This window comes from Medicago truncatula, chromosome 6 (genome assembly GCF_003473485.1).
Source record: "Medicago truncatula cultivar Jemalong A17 chromosome 6, MtrunA17r5.0-ANR, whole genome shotgun sequence".
Taxonomy (NCBI): Eukaryota; Viridiplantae; Streptophyta; class Magnoliopsida; order Fabales; family Fabaceae; genus Medicago; species Medicago truncatula.
The window spans coordinates 1,674,134-1,698,783 of NC_053047.1; the positions used below are offsets into that span (position 1 = coordinate 1,674,134).

Genomic DNA, 24,650 nt, shown 5'->3' on the forward strand with positions numbered 1-24,650 from the left:
TGTATGTATGTATGTATGTTTTAAATGAGAAGGTCTTTATAATTTTTACTAATATTTGTAGGAATGGATTTCTTGTTTCTATTTCGTGAGTGTTGTTTCAAAAGAAGCATTTCCAAAACTGATTTGGAGAAGCTTCCATGTTATGATTATGTTGCAGAAGAAAATGGAAGTAACCCTTTGGATATTTGTGCAATTTGTTTGGAGAATTTCACTATTGGGGATAAGTGTAGATTGTTGCCTATTTGTAAGCACATTTTTCATGCTCAATGTGTGGATAAATGGCTATTGAAGACTCCAATTTGTCCTATTTGTAGATCTAGGGTTTGTTCTCATAGTGCAAACAAAGTTGTTTTAGGTAACAATGGAAGAGAAAGCATTGAAAGTGGTCTATCTAGAAATGTTGGTTTAGAATTGAGAGAAAATAATCCAACATAAGAAGTAGAATCACAAGAGCATTAATTAGGTAAGGCATAGGGAGGAAAGGGAAGAAATTATCCTATCTAATATGGCTAGCTACGACGTGGTGTATTTGGTTGAAAATAAATAATACTCTTTTCGAAGAAAAAGTGGCTAATATTTTAAAGGTATTGAATCGTATCAAATATTATGTATTGGAGATGTAATTAGTTAATAGTTTATTAACTAGTCACTTGCTTACTCTCTATATAACTCATGTAACCCTTGATTTAAAATAGTTTGTCATTTTCAATACAATTTTATTTTATAATTTGTGTATATTTAATCTCTTCTATAACCTAAATCCGTTGCTGGATAAAAAAGTTGAGATGATATCTACTACTATTTTTTCTTATGTTGTAGAGATTGGAGCTTTATCTATAACATCTATAAATATAACTATATAAATGGAATATATCATTTTGTGTTGAATTTTTTTCTTGTATTTTTACCCTTCATTTAAACTATTTTATCATTTTATATTATTATTTAAATTATCAATTGAAAATTAATTAAATCTCATTGAAATAGGAACAATAAACAACAACAATGAGGAATATTCAACAATATAAACAATATTGAACACTATAAAAAAACCTTATTTTTTGGTCTTATATAAAAAATATTGTGTTCTAATGTAACATTTTTTTCTTGTGATTTTACCTTCTGTTTAATTATTTTTATTTTATCATTAAGCGGAAAGAAATACATGTAACAATGGAGTATTTTGTCATCGAGAGTTTAACTCAGTTGACAAGGACAATGCATAAAATATGCAAGGTCTGGGTTCAAATCCCGACAAAAAAAAACAATTGAGTCTTTTATTATTATTAGTATCATTGTTATTAGTTTTGATCCTTCTAGTTTATTCATTTCTTTTAGTTGTCACACTTCAATGTTTCAAGTATAAAGCACCCATTGATTGCTGAGTTGAACAATGATTTGCTTGTTAGATGGAGACATTTACTCATGTCTTAGAGTTAGTTCTGCAGCTTCTGCTCATGGGTCACTTTCTTACCTTTCTTTAGCTATTTTTTTTTTTTTTGTATATTCTATTTTTGAAGGATTTTTTTAGTATATTCTATTGCGATTCCTTTTTTTTTACCATTAGATTAAAGAGGTCTACCTGCACTTTATTCATCCTTTAGATCTAGAATTCTATTCTACACGGGAATGAAATGATTTTCCTCCCTTATCTCTTCCATGTCCCCCCCCCCCCACCCCCACCACCACCACCACCACCACCACCAAATAAAAGCATTTACTTTCATCATTCTGGTTTCACCCATCCATCATCACCATGAACATCACACACATAAAACACCAACAACAACAACTTGTTAAACCCATAACCATTTGTTCAAAACACATCTGTGTTGTTTTCTATTTTCAGTTTGTCTTTCTCCTTACAAAATCTCTTGTGAATCATTAAAGAAAAGTTGTTAAAGATTAAATGATTCGTTAAAGGTCAAAGATTAAAAGATTTCTTGCGTGTGTGTTTCTTGCAATAATCTGAAGCAATAAAGAAAAGCTATTAAAGATTAAAGATTTGTTTTCTATTTTTGAAACATTAATCAAGTCTGCTAATTTGAGCAAAGTCCAAAATCTGGAAATGGAAGATGAATACACTGTGATGGTGAGTTGCTGGTTGTGGTTGGAGGAGAGAGAATTGTTGGGGAAGATAATGTGAAAAAAATTCAATGTAGGGAGAACATGATAAGAGTGTGCTCTTTATTTAATCAAATGGCTAAGATCAACTTTCCCATCATGGGGAACTACTTCCCTTTCCCATACTAAACCTCACCAGGAGTTGGAGAGTCTAACCTTCTAACTGCCGAGTTCAAATTCACTCGATGATAATTGTAAAACCATCATTGAAGTCATTTGAACCGAATGCTATTATTTTTTCTACTATATACGTTTACTACGTGTTTTATTTGTTTTTTTCTTCTTCCGAACTTACCTTTTGTTCAACAGATATAATCTGAACTATAGTTTCAGCTTCTAAAATTCGAACACGTCTTATATATAACTCGAAATCAGAAACTTCCATCACTTCAACAATTCATATTTTAATTTTACCAAACTTCTCTCTCATACCCTAAAATTCGAAAGCCTAATATTATGTGATTCTTGACAATTTTTTTTACTCAAAAGCATCATATTTTAAGCATTTTCAAACATCAAACACAAAATAAGATTACATTCTCTCGATTTCTCAATGTTTGGGTTGCAATTTTTTTGTTCCTGTCACTGAACCTGTTCGGATTATATTCGCTGAACTAGATTTTTCCTGATTTGGTAAATTTAATTTGAACTGCAACAATATCTGTTTTTTTTTATTTTATTTTTGTTAATTGTATGTATATGTGATGTTGCGTGTTTTAGATATGGACCACTTGGATCGTCTTAGGAACAATAGACCTTCCATGTCTGTTTCTGCCAGGCGAGAGCAATTGGAGAGGCAGGGGAGGGGAAGGGACCGCCGTTCTGAGTCTGAGCCTAAGGTGTACGAGCCTGAGCCCCAGCCCGAGCAATATTATATGGAGGAGGAGGAGGAGTGGAGGTGGAGAACACATATGATGATGAGCAGCCGCATGTGGAGGTGGTGCCACAACCGCTGGATGACTATCCAAGTGTCCCACATGATGTGTATGTGCTTGAGCATGTGGCCTATCACATGTTCGAGGGAGTAGTAAGATTCTTACAACTTTAAATTTTTTGTACTATTTTTATTACGTAAACTTAAGGCTATGTTTAATTTTATATAAGTAAACTAAACTGAATCGTGTCATGATATTAATTTTTTGTTTTTTAATTTTTGCAGTGGTGTGCCAGCTTAAAGTGTTTGAAGAACGAAAAAAAGCTTCAGGCTATACAAGAGTCAAATTTGGATAGGATGCAAGAGCGATGATTCAAAGATGCCATGCAAGTTTGGGGACTTATGTACTCACATAATGCAGCTATCTTGTCCGTGACCACGACTTGCTGTCTTCTTTTCTTGAGAGATGGCACAAAGAGACGTCTAGCTTCTACCTTTCGATTGGGGAGATGACAGTGACACTTGATTACCAATTGTTATATATTTTTGCATTTTACAAATACAATGTTCATCATCCTATTAAGGACAAATTTATTTATTTTAAATATTTAAGTAAATGTAGACAATATATTTTATAATAAATATTGAAAATACAATGTTTTAAAACAAAAATTGAATACTTGTAATACTATAATCATAGGCGTAGATAAATCATGTAATAAAATTGATGAAGACTAAAATATTATTCTTGGAGTCAAGAAAACAAAAAACAAGAAAATAATTCTTAATAAATATCGTTAAAAATTAAGGTTAAATATGTTCTTGGTCCCTATAAATATACCAACTTTTCATTTTAGTCACTCTAAAATTTTCCTTCAACTTTTAGTCCCTATAAAATTTTCAATCACCACTTTTGGTCCCTATTATAAAGTTAATTTTTAGATTTTATATATACATATTTTTCGTTAATTATATTTTAGTAAATTCAAAATTATTAAATTTATTATTATTTTTTAAGCAAAGGAGGGAAGCCTAGCAGTGCGCTAGGACAACCCAAAATAAATTACCAAAGAAAAAGGAGAAAACAAAACAAAGAGGAGGGGCCAAACCAAACCTCCTCAGGGATTTACAAACCTATAATTAGGCATCCCAAGCCTATCTCTGACAAAAACACCTCTAATACAATTAGGAAGATCCATCCAAATTTTCAAATTTATTATATATATGTATTTAATATCTAACTTATAATAATTGATTATATGTTTTTAAGTAATAAATAAGTTCCTTAAAAAAAGTGTTGAATAAGTTTTTTCTGCAAACAAAAATGTCAAATAAGTTTTACGCCCCTAAAAATAAAGACAGTTTTGATATTAGTCCTTAAAAATAAAAACAGAAGGTTTTTGTCCTCCCAAAATTTATTGTTTCATTTTTTTGACGCAATTGGTTGGTTTATGTTCATATTAATTTAAATGTTACGACCATTTTATGTTCAATTTGTGTTTAAGTTATATCCATGTGTTATGCTCAACTCTCATATGTCAAATTGTGGTCATGGTGATGTTACCTCTGGCGACATAGTTTGGAAAGTTGTTCCTTTTAATTATGACTAGGGAAAAGCTTTCATTCATTTTATTGTTTTGTATTTTAAACGGCATTTTGAGACAAGAAATGGATTAATTGCAACATAAATCATTATCATACAACTAGTTCACCATTCTCTTGTTATGTGACTTAAAACAAAATGAATTGCAATGATCATTGTGAGTAAGAAAGATTATCCTAAATATATATAATTTAATATTATACAAATGTGTAATCAAGATACCAATGTCACGTTGATCTCTTCCCTTAGTGCATATGTGTGCAAACTTTAATTTGTATTTATATTTTTTTTTTTAAGCAAAAAGGGGTGCAAATGAATTGAAACACCCTAAGTAAATTGGGGGACATAAAAATCTAACCAAGTGGTAAAAAAACAGTCCCAAACGGATAAAATAAAACAATAGAAAGCTCAGATCCAAGTCTATAACAAACATCCACACACCGCATGCACAATCTAGCAATTTGATTACGGATTCGAAACTAAATTACAAAAAAAAGACGATGAGTAAACTGAATTGCAACAAACACTGATTTTGAGAACGGTCCAACAACAATAAGTCGACCCAACAACAATAAGTCTTAAACTACCATTTATGGTCCAACAATCCAAGTCTAATTAGGAGCAACATAAAAGTTGTGTTAAGACAACCCTCAACCCAAAAGTCGTGCTTACGAATCTCCGGTTCAAGACAACAAAACAAGCAACCAGCCACAACAGAAGGACGCGTAAGGGTAGACGTACCACGATGAGCCAAAAGCAAGATCTCACAACCTCGACTGTGAAACCAACCAATCAATTCGGAATCCGGATCCTTGTTAAAGCTCACGTTGGACCCACCTTTCGAAACCCATAAGACCATCTACAATGGGGGGTTCTTTCCATATTTAACACCAACCTAAACAAGCACCCCCACTGCTGCATTGTGGATGGTCTAACTCATAACCATCGACAGAGCCTGGTGCAGCGGCGGTAACACAACCATCCACCAAACTTTTGAAAAACCTAACCAGAAGACAAAACAGACCGCAACTGAGATAGTAAAACCACCTGCATATATGGAGTTTCGACGACCATATTTTATTAAGTTTATAGAAGATCATAATTTCAAATGCTTATTTAAATTACATATAACTCAATTATAACCGAGTTGGTTCATGTTAGCTCTTGCCTCTAATTTAATATGTTTGCAATGTATTTGAGGCTGGTAATTAAAAATTGATTTGTGAATAAATTATACAAATTTATTTATAGTTATATACTTTTGCATTTAAGTATTTATTAATATATTTATTTGAAATTTTCTTCAAAACAGGCCCTTTAAATATTATGTATAAATTTAAACTAGGTATTTGTAACAACTTGAATCCGTAAGACCCTTCCAACTGTATTAAAGTACCTCCTTTGCAACCCGTTATGAAGCGTCGCAAAAACACTATTGGGAGTGGTTAGCAACCGTCACAAAATTTTGTATCGACGCTAATTTTCTCCAACCGTTGGAAAATTGTTGCAAATGACCATCTGTGACACTTAAAACCGTCGCAATCCATCATTTATCAATCGCAAAATGCTTTTTTTATTGGCAAATGAAAAGAAAAGGCCATTTTTTTTCTTAATAATTTATAATTTATAGTCAAATGAATTTAAATAAAACATAGATATTGATTATTTTTAAAATCTACCTAATATAGTTTAAATTACTTTTAGTTTTTTTTTTTTGAAATATATTAAACAAAAACTAGTGAGCTATTACAGCACAAGATGTGCCGGAAAATTACTTTTAGTTTTCTAATAACAATGATATTAAAAGTGTAACTTTTAGCTACCTTGTTGCAACTTCAAAATACGACAATGTGAGAACCATGTTGATATTCGACCAATATAGTTCTCAAAGACCGATTGAGTTAGACCCTCCTCGGTGAGATTCCTATAACTCAGTCAGGTTACTAATAGTTACCTTCTGGCTCACTGTTTCTTGTACTTTACTTTTTACTTATAGTTAACTTTCTCTTTGGTAGATTTTTGGTACTACATAGAAAGTGACGAAAATCTTTGCTAATTTAAAGGGCTGTCTTATAAATATTCAAACTGATGAATGAAGCTTCACGTTTAGAAATTTTTTAGTTTTTGCATCATTGAGTGTTGAGAATGGCATCTATTATAGCTATAGTACTAATATTTGTGGGGCTAGTGTTTTATGTCCTATTGCGTATGTGTCTTCCTTATGGGATTTACAGGATTATGAGAGTTGATAGGGGAAGAAGAAGCCTTTCCAAAGTTGATTTAGAGAAGCTTCCATGTTATGATTATGTTGCAAAAGAAAATGGAAGTAACCCTTTAGATTGTGCAATTTGTTTGGAGAATTTCACTATTGGGGATAAGTGTAGATTGTTGCCTATTTGTGAGCACAATTTTCATGCTCAATGTGTGGATCAATGGCTTTTGAGGAATTCCATTTGTCCAATTTGTAGATCTATGGTTGGTTCTCATAGTGGAGACAAAGTTGTTATAGGTAACAATGGAAGAGAAAGCATAGAAAGTGGCTCATCTAGAAATGTTGTTATAGAATTAAGAGAAAATATTCCAACATTAGAAGTAGAATCACAAGAGCACTAAATAGGTACAATTGAAGATCGGTTTGAAGTAGAATCACAAGATCCATTAACAGGTACACTATATCCTTTGGAGATTACTAATAAATTTAATGTGTCCATTTTGCATGTTGATCTTCCTATAATATCATTGTAATTTTTTTTAGGAAGTTATTTGGTATATTAATATGTCAAACTTCAACTTTTCATATTTCAAGTTAAATTAGAGTATTAATAAAGGGTATGTTTAGAGGGGAAAAAATGATAAATGCATCTAGTAAATTGCATATAAATGTTCTTTCCCATTTTTAATACAATTTTATTTTATAGTTTGTGTCTTTTTTTTTTTGAAGAAATTTTATAGTTTGTGTCTATTATATCTCGTTTAGCATAAAAAAAAATAGTATATCTCGTTTATGAACTCCATCAAGTTTTTTTAATACAGCTTCGACACTCTGTAATTAGTTAGAGACATATATAGAGTTTGTAGCATAACATAGCACCTCAATTAAGATACTTGAATGATGAACAATGATTGTCCATAACATAGCACCTCAATTATTGCTTAGTTGGTTCTCAGCTTTTGCTAAAGGGTCACTTTCTTACCTTTCTTTATCAAAATTTATTTTCTGAAACAATACTCTTTTTTTTTTGAAACGATGAATCCACTCCACACAAATTTAACCATTAACATATTTGGACAAATCATCAAGAAACTTTTTTTTAACAATAGCAAGAAACATAAAATAAGGTCAAAATTTAGCAAACATGAAAAGGAAAAAAAAAAAAAAGATCCAAACCTCTAAATTGTCATAATTGTAGATAGAAGAAAAAACGGATATCTAGTCATATAGAAATAGACAATTTTTAATGTTTTTGTACGTATTTTTAGTGTGCACAAAAACATTTAAAAATACATACAAAAACATTGAGAATTGTCTGTTTTTATATGACTAGATATCCGTTTTTTCTTCTATCTACAATTATGATAATTAACAAGTTTGGATCTGTTTTTATTTTTATTTTTTAATGTTTGCTAAATTTTGACCTTATTCTATGTTTCTTGGTATTGTCAAAAAAAGTTTCTTTGTGGTAAGAAATGAGTAAGGGATTATGTGAATGAATGGACTGTTGGCCCATGAAGGAATCAAACAATAAAATTACGATTATTACTTTTCCCACCCTCTTAAGTTCTCACGCGCCCTATATAATTACAAAAAAGCCCTTCGGATTATATATTATAGATAAATAATTTCCCATAAATTTCAGGATTATATAATTCAGAAAACTTTTTACCAGTTGTACACACTTTTCTTACACTTGCTTTATATTATATTATTTAGATGCTAAATTCATAAAATAAATACAAATAAAACATACAAATATACGAACAAAAATGGTACAGATTACATAATCTTTGAAAACCTTTGAAAACGTGATTCTTGTGGTGTAGACCACCGTCCAAAATATCCGAATATTTACGACATATTACAAAAAAAGGGCCTTTAGGCCTTTACAACAGGAAATCAAGCTCGAAGAAGCGGAAGTGCCCCAGAAACCAAATAAGTTCGGTGTCGAGATGGCAAGTGAGAATTGCGGATCATATCATAATCCTCATCTGCACCTGGAGATGGCAAGTGAGAATTGCGGATCCTATTGCTCATCGCACAAGCCCCGTCGGAAAGACAAGTGAACTTGTACTCATAACTAGGGGGCATAAAACGTAGTTCGAGTAGACCCCAATCGAAGAGAAGATCGTCGGCACTGAGCAAGATGTTGTCGAGTGAAAAGGTCATGACAGAGGGAAAAAAAACCTATCTCTGACGAAACCTTCGCTTGCCAGCACTTTCAACATGATCAAGAAGTGCTTGGCTTCATCTGACCCTGCACGTTGGGCGCTGCTAAGAACAAATTGAATCCTTGGCAGGCCAGGGTGAGGTTGTTGAAGCATTTGAGCTGCTCTGACAACGCAATATAGTGCATGGCCACTGAGAGTAAGTTGCTGCATGAACTTCCTTTGTCCCGCATTAGACGAAGTGAGGAGAAGAAGGCGCATGCAATCTTCCCACACCGCTCTGAGCACCACATGGTTTTCGGAAAGTCTCCGATGGAGTTTCGCGGATGCCCGAAAGGTTAACAACTCTCTAGTGCTCGAAGCGGCGATCTTCTTGGCAATGACGAGTTGAAGTTATGGCGGAAGCATTTCCATGGTGTGAAGTAGTTTATTGTTGCCTTGTGGGAGAAGGGAAGATGCAAAGGAAAGAAAGTCAGGATTTGGTGGAGAGCAAGAAGGTAACAAGACATTTTATAATGGTAAATGTGACTTGAGATCTTGGAGAGAAGCAACTATCATGGAAAGAAACAAATAAGCATAAATGCCTTGAGATAGTGGATAATTAATTGCATTGGGAGACATAAAATCTTGTGAAGAAAGATGCAATGATGATGAAAATTGGAACTTGAAATATGGATGAAGATGGAAAGTTCAAATAGGGCGTCCTAGGATCATAAATAAGTATGTTGATCTTCCAAACAAGATGTCTAGATTTTATAATCTGAATAGTTTTTGTCATTTCCGGATTATATAATCTGGACACCCTCAGTTATTTTTTGACAGTGCGTTTCACCAAAGGTTTGGCCGGTTAGTGGAGTTTTAATGCGTTTTTTGGACGGTTTTGAATGACAAACACGTTTTCATTGTATGTACTTATGACCTAGGACTTATATAACGGTTAACAGAGACCTTTGACATAAAAAAAAAAAAAACACCAAAAAATCTCATATCGAATGTGTCCGGATTGTGTTTTCCGGAAATCTTTAACAATCTGGTTCAGATTACATAATCCAAACCAGGGGTGATTTTGGTTTTTTTTTCTTTTCAGGGTGCGCGAGAAACAAGCAAGGTGGAAAAAGTAATAGTCTAAAATTAAAATAGAACATTTAGGTTATTGTTATATTATAAAATAAAACCATAGTGACCTGAAGGATTAAAAAAAGAGGTAAGATCTTTTCCATTTTTTTAATATAAATGGAGGATTCCATTTAGAGAGATCTCACTACTACTCCATCCGTCCCAAATTGTATGTCACTCTAGAAAAAATATTTGTCCCAAATTGTATGTCGTTTTACAATACCAATGAAAAATTAATGTTATTTTCCTATTATATCCTTAACTATTTATTACTCTCCCTTCTTTCAATTCATTCATTTATCTTTCCCATATCATTTATTGAGGACAATTTTGTAAAACAACTCATAATATCTCTTTCCCACACAATATTAATTACATTTCTTAATATGTGTGAAATGCCAAAAACGTCATGCAATTTGGAACGGAGGGAGTATTAATTATTTTATATTTTTTTAACTTTTTTGTGCATATCTCTCTTCAAATAAAATAAATGAAAAAGATTATAAATGGAGACAATCCTAACCCAAAAAAGGGACACATAGAGAGACATAAGTAAACGTGTAAGTCAATTTATCGATGGTAAATAGAAAGTAAAATTATTAGCTTTCAGTGTCAATCAGCTGTCCAACAAAGGAGGATGAGGAGTCAAAGGAGCGGGAGACTCTCGCTTGTGGACTTGTATAGGTTGTGGAATAGTCAAAATATGTTACAGGGTGAGAGTTCAATTACATTAGGGTGAAATAAGTGAGATGGACGAGATAACCCGTATTTTTCACAAGTTCATTTGAGGCTTGCATGCAAATGGTTGTAGCACTTTGAGAGATAATTAAATTAATGTAAAAATTTAGAAGTGTGAGATTAAAAGATGAATAAAAAACTTTATTTTGGTCTTGATTGATTTAATTTATGTTCAATGTGTGGTAATTGATATCTTTCATAAATTTGATATTGTAGTACTCACGTTTCATTTACTACAATTATTTGATTTGTTGAATTCTTTTGTTTTTTTTTTGGCAGATTTGATTTGTTGAATTACTTGATGATCAATATGACTTACATGATATGACTTATATGTGACGTAGTGATATAATTCTGACTTATTATGTAATGTACTCCCTCCGTCCCTAATTATAAGATCCTTTTGCTAAAATTACGGGAATTAAGAAAATGGATATTTGTATTAAAGTTGTTTGTAATCACTGTTGTTTTTACAATATTATCCTTAAGAGAGAGAGTTAGTTTATGTTTTCCATATGCTATTTATTTCTGATTGAAGAAAAATATGTATAATAAATAGGGGCATGTATGTAAAGAAATAATTAATGTAGTTGGAAATAACAAAGAGGTCTTATAAAAAGGGACAAAAAAAATTCTCAAAAGGATCTTATAATTAGGGATAGAGGGAGTAATAAATTGACATGAGAATAAATGATAATGAACGATCTTATGAATTTGAGACAATTAATTATTGGTGTTATCTCTTAGACGATGAAGTAGTGATAGTTCAAATCGCACTCCTAACGAGTATCATAGGCCCAGCGACGAAGCTAGAATTTTTTTTATGCAGGGGCCAAATTTAAAGGAAGAATAAAATATTTTTAAAACAAATATATTAAATTTAAGGATAAAAATAATTTTAGTCCCATAGATTATAATTTTTTAGGTTTAGTCCTTACAAAAAATTTATTCAATTTTTGTCTCAATTTTTAAAAAAATTACTAAAAAAGTGTTTTTAGTCTTGTATTTAATCTCTAACAAAAAATTAAGGACAAAAATCAAACAAAATCTTATAAACACAACTCAAAAATCGTAAGTGTTCTAAAGACTAAAAACAAATTTAATTCGAAAATTAATGACAATAACTTTTACTTATATGAAATGTAAATTAAAGCATCAACAAAGGATAAAAATTGACGATAGCTATTTAAAAAAGTTGTGTAAAATGCATTTCAAGAAACCAATTTTATCCATAATTGACCGTTTACTAAATAGATTAATAATGTCTTTTCCAATGTAAAACAAATTGGTTATTTGCAAGAAACTCAATGTCCATTTAATTTGTTTATGTTAATTTTCGACAACTGAATTTGTTTGGGGTAGCTCAATGTTTATTATATGGGGTAGCCGAATATTAATTTACACCAACTCATTAAAGATTAATATATTTTTTGGGGTAGCCAAGGCTACCCCTTGTCAATGAAGGGCTGCGCCCCTGCATAGGCCTAATAAGAGGAGACAATAGATGTAGTCTTGAAGTCGGTGGCAGAGCCAGGAATTTTATAGAGTCTGGGCATAAAATTTATCGCAAAACGTTACTTCCTTCCTGCGAATAATTTCACATTTCCTACGGATATATCTTTTATGCGGAACCTAAATCCTTGGCAAAATCTGCAGGAAATGTGTTTCCTGAGGAATTTACACAAAAATCCACAGGAAAAGCTAAAATTTATAGTAATGGTTGGGTTTGCTACAAAGAAAGTTGGAGCCGAACCTGGGCACTAGCCCAGACTAGCTGGGGGGTGGCTCCGCCCCTGCTTGAAGTGAAGAATATTTTGTCATCATCTATAGGTAGTGTTTGACAAACCTAAACGAATAGGGTCTAATAGTATTCTTTAAGAACGATATTCGACATTTAACCGATTTAATTACATGGAATGATCTAATGCATTTGTTGTGATCCTATCAAGTTTTTGGCATGATGAGAAGGTAAATATGATTAGACATTGATGTAAATCAAATTACCATTTACGGTATATATTGTCTAACATTAATTGTCATTTTAAAATACTAATAAAGTGTCATTTACTTTTTCCACCAACTCTCTTATTTTTTTTTGATAGATCTCTCTTATTTATTCATTCTACCTAACTATTCCACATTTCCACTAATTATTTCATTAATAAGACTATTTTAGTCAATGAAGCACATTTCTTTATAGAAATTAGTACACAAAGTTAATGTGCATATCTTTAAACTACACAAAGTTAAAGTTAATATCAGTATGTGTGCGAGTAATTCCTACTTCATCCGTCTTACAATTATTTTCTTTAAAAAAATTTCTTTTTCTCAAAATAATTGTCACTTTACAATATCATTGCAACATTTTTTTTTCTTCCCACTATTATACCTTTTTTATTGAATTTCATTCAACTTAACACTCCACTAACTACAATTAATAAGGGTGTTTTAGTAAATGCTACTAATTTTACCATTGAGATCAACATAATTAATCATTTTCTTAACAATCGTGCATAAACCTTAAACGAGTGATATTGTGAGTCGAAGGGAGTAAATTTTTAAATTTTCTTATGAAAATCATGTAATGTTTAGAAGAAATTGATACAACTAGACTTGGCTACTCTCGATGCGGCACCTATTGTATGTTTACATTTCTTTGTACCCGCGAGCTTATTGTGCACCTTGCATACTCTTGATGTGAATAAATATTAGCCGTTTAAAAAAAAAACTAGACTTGGCTAGGAATCTTCCCCCAATGCCAAAATTGACATACAAATCATCCCCACAAAAAGTGCTAAACTTGCCCCGAGTTGTAGCCTAAAATTGGTTAGCATTTTTGAGTTCATGAAGTCAGTTGCAACAAGATCAACAAGTGCCATGTTAATGAGAACCCCTGCAGATGCTGATAGAAGAAATCCTTCAACTATTAGTGACTTTGGACTACTTTCATTGTAGATGTTTGATATTCCCATACCAATGCCAATTCCAATTGGAAAAATCAGGCAAAAGAATAGTATCATAATTGTAACCTTATAGTATTTGAATTGTGCCTGATAATAGAAACAAAATGAGTATTAATACACTTGACATTCTTGAGTAAGTCAACAGTTCTCAATTGTAAATTTTGTTAGTCAATTTGGTAATCAAATGTGTTTTCTCTTAGTTAGTTTATTCCTCGAATATGTCTTCTATTAGTCGGTCACTTTGGTCCAAGAAATTACTAACAAAAGTGTTGGGTACGGCTCGTATAGTTCAGTGTAATGTTGTAATCTAGACCCTATTTATATATAAGATGTACATTGTAATCCCGAATCTTGAAGTAATAATTCGAAGGAACTGCAACCACTCTGCAGTCGGAGAGGTTGGCAAAATTGGCCAAACTTCATTACCAAACATTGTATGTTCATTGGCTGCGTTTCTTTTTGTATCTTTATTCTTTTGACTATGGTATACGATAGAACATTATGACTTGTTTGATTTATGTAATTGATCTCATTTGATCCGGAGTTGCTTTTCTAACAAGATTCACTTAATGAACTTTTGTATTTTCAATATGTTCTTGGACTATAGTGAAACTGACCACACATTTAGAGAAAAAAAAATGATTGTATAAAGTAATACTAACATATAAATAAGTTTCCCCTAAAAAAATAAAAATATAAATAAGTAAATAAATAAAGTACCTGAGAAATGCAGCCACCAAGTCCTATTCCTTCAAAGCATTGATGAAAAGTTAATACTGCCACCAATGGTTTGATTGTTTTAGGACTTCTTGACACCCCAAGAGATATCCCTAAAATGACTGAATGTAACACAATGCCTAGCTCCAAAATCTGCATATTTTGAATATATGACTAATTTAAAATAAAATAAAATTTAGTTCAAGGTATCTCTTTTAGTCAACATTATCAAATGTTATGGCACATGATACTCTAAAAAATCTTATATTCACATTCCAATTTTTAAGACTTTACTAACTTCTTCTTTTGGGTGAAAAGAAAATAGTCCTCAATAAGGTGTAACACTTTAATGATAAAATTTTTGTGATTCATCAAAATTAGCTGATTTTAGCCGCGCGAAAGCATATATCGAAAAAAATATCATAAAATCCGCGTAAAATCTGTGGAAAAAAAATAAAAAAAAGTGTTTAAATAGGGAAAAAAATCGCGAGTTTGACACTTATTAACTTTATATCATCATATTATAGACAAGATAATAGAACGGGTGAGTTACCTGAGAAACTATAGTATACCGGAGGCGATTTGTTGAATCTAATCTATCTGATGCAATTGAAAAATTATGAACATGACTACTACCATTATCTGAATGATGAGTCTCATCATTCTCATCCAAAGGCTGAGCTTTTTTCATTTCAGATCTTTTATGGTAGCCCATAATCAAAGCTTCCATAATTAAAGTTCCAATGGCTGCTACCATTGTAACAAAACCTGAGAAAGGAAACAATTTCCATGGCTTTTCGCTTATACAAGGACTCGTTAAGGCTTCGAAAGCATCTGGAAGTATGTGTATGAACCCGGTCGCTAGAATCACACCAGCAGCAAACGCTTTAACCAAAAAATAAAAATCATTTTCCGGATTTAAATATGAACATTTTTTTGCAAAGATTGGAATGCATACACCAATTAGACTAGAAACAAAAACTGTTGCCATAGCAATTAATTTATATTTCAATGCCTCAGATACTTTATGATAAGAATCTTCTACTTGATTTTCACAGCTACATTTTGAAAATACCAAGTTTTGTTGAAGAAGAATAATTATAGAAATGGTCATGAATTTGCTTGTTACAAACTTGATCATTGTATCTAAGGCTTTAAAAATAGAGAGAATGTGAAATGAAAAATTTTGTGGTTCAAATTGGTTAACTAGGAAAAAATTTCTAAGTGCTTGAAAGGTATATAGAATATATGAAGCATAATGAGTAAAAGCAATAGAAATAAAAGGAGAAACTAATAGAAAAATAGTTGACAAATACAATGAAATTAGTTTGTGCTAGGTAACATCAAAGGAGAATATACAAGTGCTTGTATTTGTCACCTTTGGAGAATCTTTGCCTTAGAATGATAAATCTTGTCTCTTGTATTTTTATAATAACCATTGCTTTTTAGGATATTTTAATTTGGTTTCTCTTTAATTATAAATGCATGACAATGATTTTTTTTGTTAAAATAGAAGAAATTGTCTTATCAAGTGAGAATAACATTATAATTGGACTATACAGTAACTTGCATTGGCCGGCAACAAGACTAATTGTACACAAGAATCAAAAGGGACTGATTTGTTCATGTTTCAATTTGGACGGTCTAACCTAAACCTCTTGAAATATTTTTATATGCATATGAATACTCTATTAACAAACATGAAATTAAATAACAAATATTCTATTAACTCTAAAAAAACCATGTTGGAATTCAAGTGCGAGTGCCTAGTTTCGCATTAATTATAACTTAGTTAAATGAAAGTTATATAAGAGACTTGACACATATATCTATCATCTTAAGATTTTGGGTGTGGAGATGTGATGTTCACGCTCTTAGTGATTCAATATATTATGTTGTTGCTCTCTGTGCTCTCTCAAGACTTCTCAACAAGTGGTATCAGAGCCCTTGCTCAGTTGGATGGGGAGCGGGAGTGAATCTAGATATGATGGATCCTTGTATCAAAGGTATTATTATTGGTAATGGAGTCAGGTGACATGTTTTGTTTCCGTTGGTTTGTAACGGCGGTGCAAATAGTTGGAATTTAAGTGTGAGTAATTCGTCCTAGATCGACAAAAAATTAGGAGAAATGACTCGTATATTTAATTAATACCTTAAGATTTTTGGTGAAGCTGTGGTGTCTCATAATAGTGGTTTTTTTTATCAATAGATGTGGTGTCTCTTTGTGATTTGATTTAATCCTTTGTTGCTCTCACTGCTCCCTAGACTCTTCAACAACTTTTCAATTATATAATTTTTCCAAGATTTTCTTGTATATAGTATAAACCAGTCCAATTCACAAAAAGAGAAAATCTCGAGTCTCCATTTTTGCTTTCTCAGTTTCATAAGCAAATAAACAAATATTTATACCAAATTGCAAATGTTTCCTATTTACACACCTCTTAGTTACTGGCCACATGTTATCAGAGTTACATTTTAAGAATTCCCTTTAATTTTTATTTACATCTTTATATGGAATCAGGTATATTGATTTTGATTGGAGCAGCAACAGTAGGGGCTATTTTGATATCATTTATCACTGCATACATCATTTATCTTAGATTCTTCAGATTAGCCTCACTACAAAATAAAGGTAAGACCAAAATTATTTTAAAAACTCATATTAGATACCATATCATATATAAAGGCTATAATATTATGCTTATGTATAAAATTATTATTCTTCAGTGACATTTGGAAATTTGTTAAAGAAAATTTCTTGTCCAAAAATTTCTATCAAGGAAGTGTATGCTGCCACCAACAATCTCAATGAAATGAATATCATTGGGAAAGGAACTTCAGGTGAGCTTCTTTTTCTCTATGTTAAAAACTAAATTATCGGATCGCGTCGATTCGGTAAGATTTCTAGGTCATGATTCAACTGCTTTAAACTGCTTGAAATTCTGGTTTGGTATATTAAATCTTAAGTCTTCTCCTTACCAAACCAAGTGAAGATATTCATTTATTTGCAGACCTTACTTACCTCTAGACCGAACATCAGATTGTTATGACTCCTTTCTCCTAGAAACCAGGGGTTAACAAAAAAAGAAGTCTTATTTGAATTTTATTTGATGTTAGGTAAGGTCTATAAAGGTACAATGAAAAATAATCAGCAAGTTGCAGTGAAGCACATAATCAATGATGATGGAAATATAGAAACTTTTGTGAGAGAAGTTACAAGTCTATCTCATGTCAAGCACCAAAATCTTGTTTCTTTGCTTGGCTGTTGTGTTGATGGAGATGAATGTCTTCTTATCTATGAACTATGTCCAAATGGAAGTCTTTCAGAATGGCTATTTGGTAATTAATTTTTTTTAAGTACTTATTGTGGCATGAGAGTTTGAAATTTTGTTTACTCTTTTCTTTTCACTATGATCTTTGAAGATTTACCAAATGAATATGTATACATTAGGCAAGAACAAGGTGCTTTCATGGATAAAGAGGCTAGAAATTGCAATTGATAGTGCTAGAGGTGTTTGGTTTTTGCACACATATGAAGGAGGCTGCATTGTTCATCGTGACATCAAGGTCAATCTTTATTAACATCTTAAACAAATTGAGTACAATGCTTAGAATTGCCATAAAGTTGACAGAATTATATGATGACACCTTGATTTTGTTAAAATTGTGATATCGAAATTTTGTCAAATTCACTAGTAATCGAAACATATATACTAATTTTTGGTTTTGGTACGACATGACACGTAGATTAATAATTGTGGTAAAAGGAGTCTTGTGTTAGTTTTTTTGGTTACACAAAGGGTGGGAGAGGTGCAACACAAAGACTTACCAGAAGGTCACCCATCCTAATACTACTCTCGTCCAAGTTAGTTTGAATTAAAAATGTAAAGACAATATATTCGGAAAATACTTAGGTATAACTATATTTTTCTTTCCTAAAAAAATGTACTTTATTCAATTCTTTTATTTTTTATAACTTTTTCAAATATGTATTTGTGATTAAATGGTGTATGTATCAAAATGTTTGTGACCACATAAGACTTGTATATGTGACTAAATGATGTATCTAAATGTTTGTGACCATACAAGACTAGGGTTCCTGCAATTAGGAGGAACCCACATTCACGTAGTCTGATATTGGGAATCGTCTGATCTTGATTGAATGGTCATCTTGATCGAACAATCAAGATTATCCTGAATGCGTGACTGCGTACTTTTGTTGACCGTAATAAATCTAGTTTGTATAGATACAAAGAAAATAGAGTGATGTATATTTCTCATGCAGCCAACAAATATCCTTCTTGGGTCAAACTTTGAAGCAAAACTATCAGATTTTGGATTATCTAAACTTATTGAGATAGGTGAAACATATGCTAGTTCAGAAGTGAGAGGGACTTTTGGATATGTGGATCCTGAATACCAAAGCAACCACCATGTAAATTCATCTGGTGATGTTTACAGTTTTGGCATGGTACTTCTACAAATTCTCTCTGGAAAGAGGGTCATAAATTTGAAACTGAAAAGACCAATGTCACTTAGTAAAATGGTAAGAAATCATGTCTCAAATCTCTCACACCCTCAACCTCGTACTAAATGTTACATTTAAAATATATATATATATATATATATATATATATATATATATATATATATATATATATATATATATATATATATATATATATATATTTTGTATTTTAACGCATCTAACTATTTCATTAACTACTATATTGACAAAGGTACTTTAGTAAATAATATGATCTTCGTCTTGATTATAAGCAAAAATTTAGATAATTGCTATTCATATTTTTGATCTCGTATTCTGAAAAACCCTTCAAAGGAAACTTATTCCGTGTAATTAATTGATGAGTATTTTATGAATGATTCATTGTATTTCTTCTTTTTCTTAGAAAACTTTTATTATATTTGAGATCACTTAATATAAACGTTTTTTCTTCTTATATTCGAGACTGAATTTGTAATTTAGAAATTAATACACTAAATGTACCATAAAAAAAAATTAGTACATTAAGTGATTTATGAAGGTGTGCATAATCTTTAACGGTATATATTTAACAGTGTTTTAAAATTCGGACTGGACCGGTCGGTATGGTAATATTTAATAAGAGATAGAGGAAGTACTCTTCTTTCATTATTCTTTTTTTAATCTTTGGTCAGAAGTTTGACCCTTTGTGCCAATTTTATGTGACTTCATTTCTTAGGCAAAAACATTCACTAGGAATGGTAGCATCACAGAATTTGCTGATCCTAGACTTGAAGGAAATTATTCTGAAGAAGCATTTGATTTTACACTTCAATTGGCTCTATCATGCACATCCCTTGACCAACAAAGACCATCCATGGAACAAGTTGTCAAAACACTAGAAGAGGCCTTATTGATTTCAAAGGGAAGGAAGAATTTTACTAAAGAAACTCTAGAAGATCTTAGTATTCCAATTGGTCCATGAAATGATTGTTATTAAGCTCAAGTTTTGTAATCTTAGTTTGGAAATTGTTTATTTTTTTGAAGTACTTGTTTTATGAGAATGTTACTTCTTGTAAATGAATTGCAACATGGAATTTTGTATTCAGATAATGAGAATAGTTGGAACTTTTATGTTACACCAGTAATAGTTCCGGCTTGTGTGGTGAAGATTGCCCCCACTTATAAACACTTTGTCAGACACCCTCTTACGATTTGGCTTGTGAGGTGAGTATTGTCCCCACTTATAAATACATTGTCAGGCACCCCCCTCACGGCCTGCACTATTGAGCTTGGTTCTTGGACATAAATGATGGGTAACACGATAGCGGAAACCAGATAGCATGTAGCCTAATGGACAATGAATTTTGAAGAGGCTCTGATACCATCTTAGAAATGGTGGCTGAACCTAATACAACCTCACAAAACAAAATTGTGAGGTGAAGATTACCCCTACTTATAGACACATTGTCAAACCATTTTCTATCCGATGTGGACTCTTAACGTAAGGTCTTTTAAAATAATACTTAAAATATCATTTAGTAAAAAGGAAGTTTTTTTTAAGGAAGTAAAATAAAACAAATTGTAATACTATATTCACAGGCGTATATGAACATGTAATAAATTTAATGAAGACTTTTTTTTTTTTTTGGTTACAAATGAAGACTAAAAATTCATGGAGTCAAAAAAGTAAAAAATAAAAAATTATTTTTAATAGTTTTGTTGAAGAAGAATAATCATAGATATGGTCATGAATTTGATTGTTACAAATTTGATCATTGTATTTAAGTCTTTAACAACAAAGAGAATATGATATGATAGTTTTTGTGGCTGAAATTTGGTTAGCTAAGCAAAATTTCTAAGTGCTTGAAAGATAGAATATAAGAATACTATATGAACCATAATAATGAGTTAAAGCTATAGAAAATAAAAGTAAAAGATAGTTTTTGATGAATTCAATGAAACTAGTTTCTTGTATTTGTCACCTTTAGAATTTTTGCATAAGAAAGATAACCATTCCTTTTTAGAATATTTTAGTTTGGTTTCTCTTTTAAGTTTTAAAAGAAAAATTATTGTTTCTTATTTTATTTTCATTTTAAAATATATATGTACATGAAAATGATTTTTGTTAACATAGAAGGTAATGCTTTATGAAAATATTTTACAATTTCAAAGATAAGTAGTGAGAATAACATATTATTCTAATTGGACCATAAATGTAAGGCTGTGTTTGGTAACACAAAAAAGCTAGCTTATAGCTTGTTGGACTAGCTTATAAGCTTGTTTTGATAAAATGAGACGTGTTTGGTAAAAAGCTTTTCTCACTAGCTTATAGCGTTTTTTAAGAAGCTAATCCAAGTAGCTTTTTAACTTATAGCTTGTAGCTTTTTATACTTTCTTCCCATTTTAACCTTTTCTTAATTTTATTTTATTTTATTATAATAAAAAAAAAACTACCCACTATCTTCTTCAACTAACCATGTTTACCATGTATGGCTTTTTAAATTTTCTTGTCCACTTTTTTGTTTTTTTTTTACTTTGCTCATAATTCATATAATATATAATTTTATATAAAACTTATAATAGTGAAGCAAGTTTAGTTAAATAAAATTCATAAAAATAAAATAAAAATTCGATTGAATTCATAAATACATTTATTATTTTGGAGATGAAAATAATTTAAAATATATTTAAATATTTAAAAATAAATGTGTTAAGTAATAAAAATTATATATATGATATTAAAAAAAATTAAACAAGCATGTCCTTTTATGTCATTTTATATTTATAGTCACTTCAACAACTAATTTTACCAAACACTTTTAATTTTAATCAGCTAACTTTTCAACTATAAGCTATCAGCCATCAGCTATAAGCTAGCTTTTCAGCTATCAGCTAACTTATAGCTTTTTTTTACCAAACACACCCTAAATTGCATTGGTCGGCAACAAGACTAACTATTCACAAGAATCATTAGGGTGGTATTATATTAGTTGATTTGTTCATGTCACAACTTGGAAGATGTACCCAAAATCTCTGAATTGTTTTTATATATGAATACATAAAAACCATGAGCATAGTAGGAGTTTTATGCGATCATCATTGCATACATCATTTATCTTATATGCTTTAGTTCAGCCCCACTAAAAAATGAGGGTAAGATCAAAATTATTTCAAACTTCTATATGTATTTATATATCACCGACAGTTCATATTAAAAACATGTTTGATATTCAACATGTGTCAATGTCTTATCTTTGCACAACAGTAACATATATGATTACATTTATTAATTCCATTTTCTCAAATTATTACTAACATTGACAAGCATGTAATGTGTGTGGTAAATGATGCCCAATGATGCTTATTACATTATACATTTATGCTTATGTACTACTTTTCTCAGTGACATTTGGAAACTTATTAAACAAAAATTTCTTGTCCAAAAATTCCTATCAAGGAAGTGTATGCTGCGACTAACCATCTGAATGAAATTAATATCATTGGGGATGGAAATTCAAGTTATAAAATGATACTCTTAGGTGGAATATTTTATATACAAGCAATGAATATTCTTCGAGAAAAACTGAATTTGATTCGTTGAACAACTCTTGACGAGACTTTACTTACCTTCTGACGGTCAATCTCCAGGTTACAAATACTCATTCTTCTATGAACAGGAGGTTGACACAGAAAAGATTACATATATTCTTTTGTTTCCTAAAATAACATAAACCGATTACTAGTATAAAGATTTGGTGACCTAACAAATTTGTCAATCATTGAGGAGGTGACAATTCTTGAGGACGAACGCTACACCAATTTTTTTTTGCCAAAAATGTACTTGTCCTCCTTCTCTACACAAATTTTGTCATTGTTGCTTTTTGTCTTGTCTTGGAACATGTTTTTACTGTATTATTTTTGTGTGTGTGCCCCGTTGCTAGCTTTTCATATACCAACTTATTGTAAGTATTATCTTTGGAGATTTTCTCTTCTAAGAATTGTCATCTGATTCGGATTATAAAATTTAAAATATTTTAAAGTGTTGCAAGTTGTTTTTAACGTATTTTTACATAGTTCGGATTCTATAATCCGAAATGTTTGAGACATGGGAAAAGAAATTCTTATACCATTGTGTTTGTTTGTACCATTTTTGTTCCTTTTCTTCTCAATCTTCTTACTGTTCACATAAGGAACCAGTAGACAAATAGTAGATAAGAATCATATGTAAAAAAAAACGAATTACAAACAAACATTAAGTAAAATAATTTTGAAATCAAAACAGCGAAAATATGACCACGCAGCCATGTTTATGTGATGTAGTATCTCTTTCATTAGGTTAGGGAAAAGAGTACCGCTCTTCTTGCATATGTTTTTGTTCATTTCCGTCAAAATTGTCGAACGTGAGTTAACTCATGCAAATGTATTCTCAACGTGAATTAACCGGCGCATGTGTATTTCTCAACGTGAATGAGCAATTCTCTAAGGAAAAGGCATCAATGGGCCTATTAAAACCCTGCTCAACATAATTCTAAAATTATAAAAATATAATTTCTCAATTCACCCCCTTATATGCTCATAGGCCCCCAAAATACACTATCGGAAGGATCCTTTCGATATTATTTCGGATAAAATACATTATTGAAAGGACCTTTCGATAGCTAATGGGGTCATACAGGCAGATTGAGAAATTATCACAAAAGAACTATATGATTAGTTTTTTGTATTAGCAAATTTTCTAGGGACAAATACATATGATCAAACTTTTTCCAGTCATATAGTGATCCATATGATCAAACTGCTAGTGTTTCATTGGTTATGCTTCCATTGTTGGCTTCAAGTTTGATGCTTGTTCATTTGTCAAAAGACAAATACATCAAAAGACAAATACATAGATGATATCACACGTCCACTATCTAAGGTGTAAGAAATCTGGAAAAGAATTTTCCTCTGAAAAAAAGAAGCATGATGAATTCAAAGACTTCAAAAGGTTATATGTTATGTATTTCCGTCGCAACATATGCAACAATAGGTGCAAAACTGAGTGAATAGAAGAAAAAAAACTCCAAAATTGTAACTTTTGTCAAAAATCCCCTTGACTTCAAAGAATCTTCAAAAACCCCCCATAAAATTGTCAAGCGTTGCTCAATTACCCCATCTGTTTGTTTTGGCAGTTAAACTCTATGACGTAACAGTTACATGTGGCAGCTCCACGTGGACTGAACCTTATGCTACGTCATTTATCCTATGTACACACGTGGACTGAACTCTTGACCTAATAATTGTGTTGCGTGTGTGACTTTCATTGCTGTTTGTCACTTCGTCTATGTATCAAAACAAAATTCCTCCCAAATCTAATACAATGTTCTTTAGAGGGACCAAGCGAGATTTTCAAGGCATTCTGCCCAAAAGGAATGATTCCATCTACATATCCTTTTGTTCTTTTTTTTTGTTGTTCGATGATCTTCATATCCTTTTTGTTGTTTGGAGTTTTTCACTTGGTTTTATACTAGTCGTTCTATTTGCATTAATATCCAACTCTAAAGTAGCTCAAACTTAGCCACCTATTTGAAGACTAAAAGCATAATAATACTGAAAATGACTTAGCACAAAACCTTATGCATCAAAGGGAGTGATTAATCTCAATCG

The 24,650-nt window shown here is 31.3% G+C and overlaps 3 protein-coding genes across 3 annotated transcripts; 2 read left to right on the forward strand and 1 right to left on the reverse strand.

The window, feature by feature from the left end:
- Positions 1-6,637: 6,637 nt before the first annotated feature.
- On the forward strand, positions 6,638-7,518 carry LOC25495193 (putative RING-H2 finger protein ATL37). Its single transcript, XM_013595375.3, has one exon. The coding sequence runs from the start codon at positions 6,747-6,749 to the stop codon at positions 7,212-7,214; it is 468 nt and encodes a 155-aa protein (XP_013450829.1). The 5' UTR covers positions 6,638-6,746; the 3' UTR covers positions 7,215-7,518.
- A 5,871-nt stretch (positions 7,519-13,389) lies between these two features.
- Positions 13,390-15,893, reverse strand: LOC25495194 (probable zinc transporter 12). The gene is made up of 3 exons (XM_013595376.3): positions 15,072-15,893; positions 14,522-14,671; positions 13,390-13,888 (listed from the first exon to the last, which is right to left on the reverse strand). Exons 1-3 carry the CDS (start codon positions 15,657-15,659, stop codon positions 13,577-13,579), a joined length of 1,050 nt encoding a protein of 349 aa, XP_013450830.1. The 5' UTR covers positions 15,660-15,893; the 3' UTR covers positions 13,390-13,576.
- Positions 15,894-16,815: 922 nt separating this feature from the next.
- On the forward strand, positions 16,816-20,140 carry LOC25495195 (nodulation receptor kinase). The gene is made up of 6 exons (XM_013595377.3): positions 16,816-17,150; positions 17,246-17,359; positions 17,636-17,857; positions 17,970-18,085; positions 18,804-19,064; positions 19,741-20,140. The coding sequence occupies exons 1-6, from the start codon at positions 17,030-17,032 to the stop codon at positions 19,984-19,986; spliced, it is 1,080 nt and encodes a 359-aa protein (XP_013450831.3). The 5' UTR covers positions 16,816-17,029; the 3' UTR covers positions 19,987-20,140.
- The last annotated feature ends 4,510 nt before the right edge of the window (positions 20,141-24,650 follow it).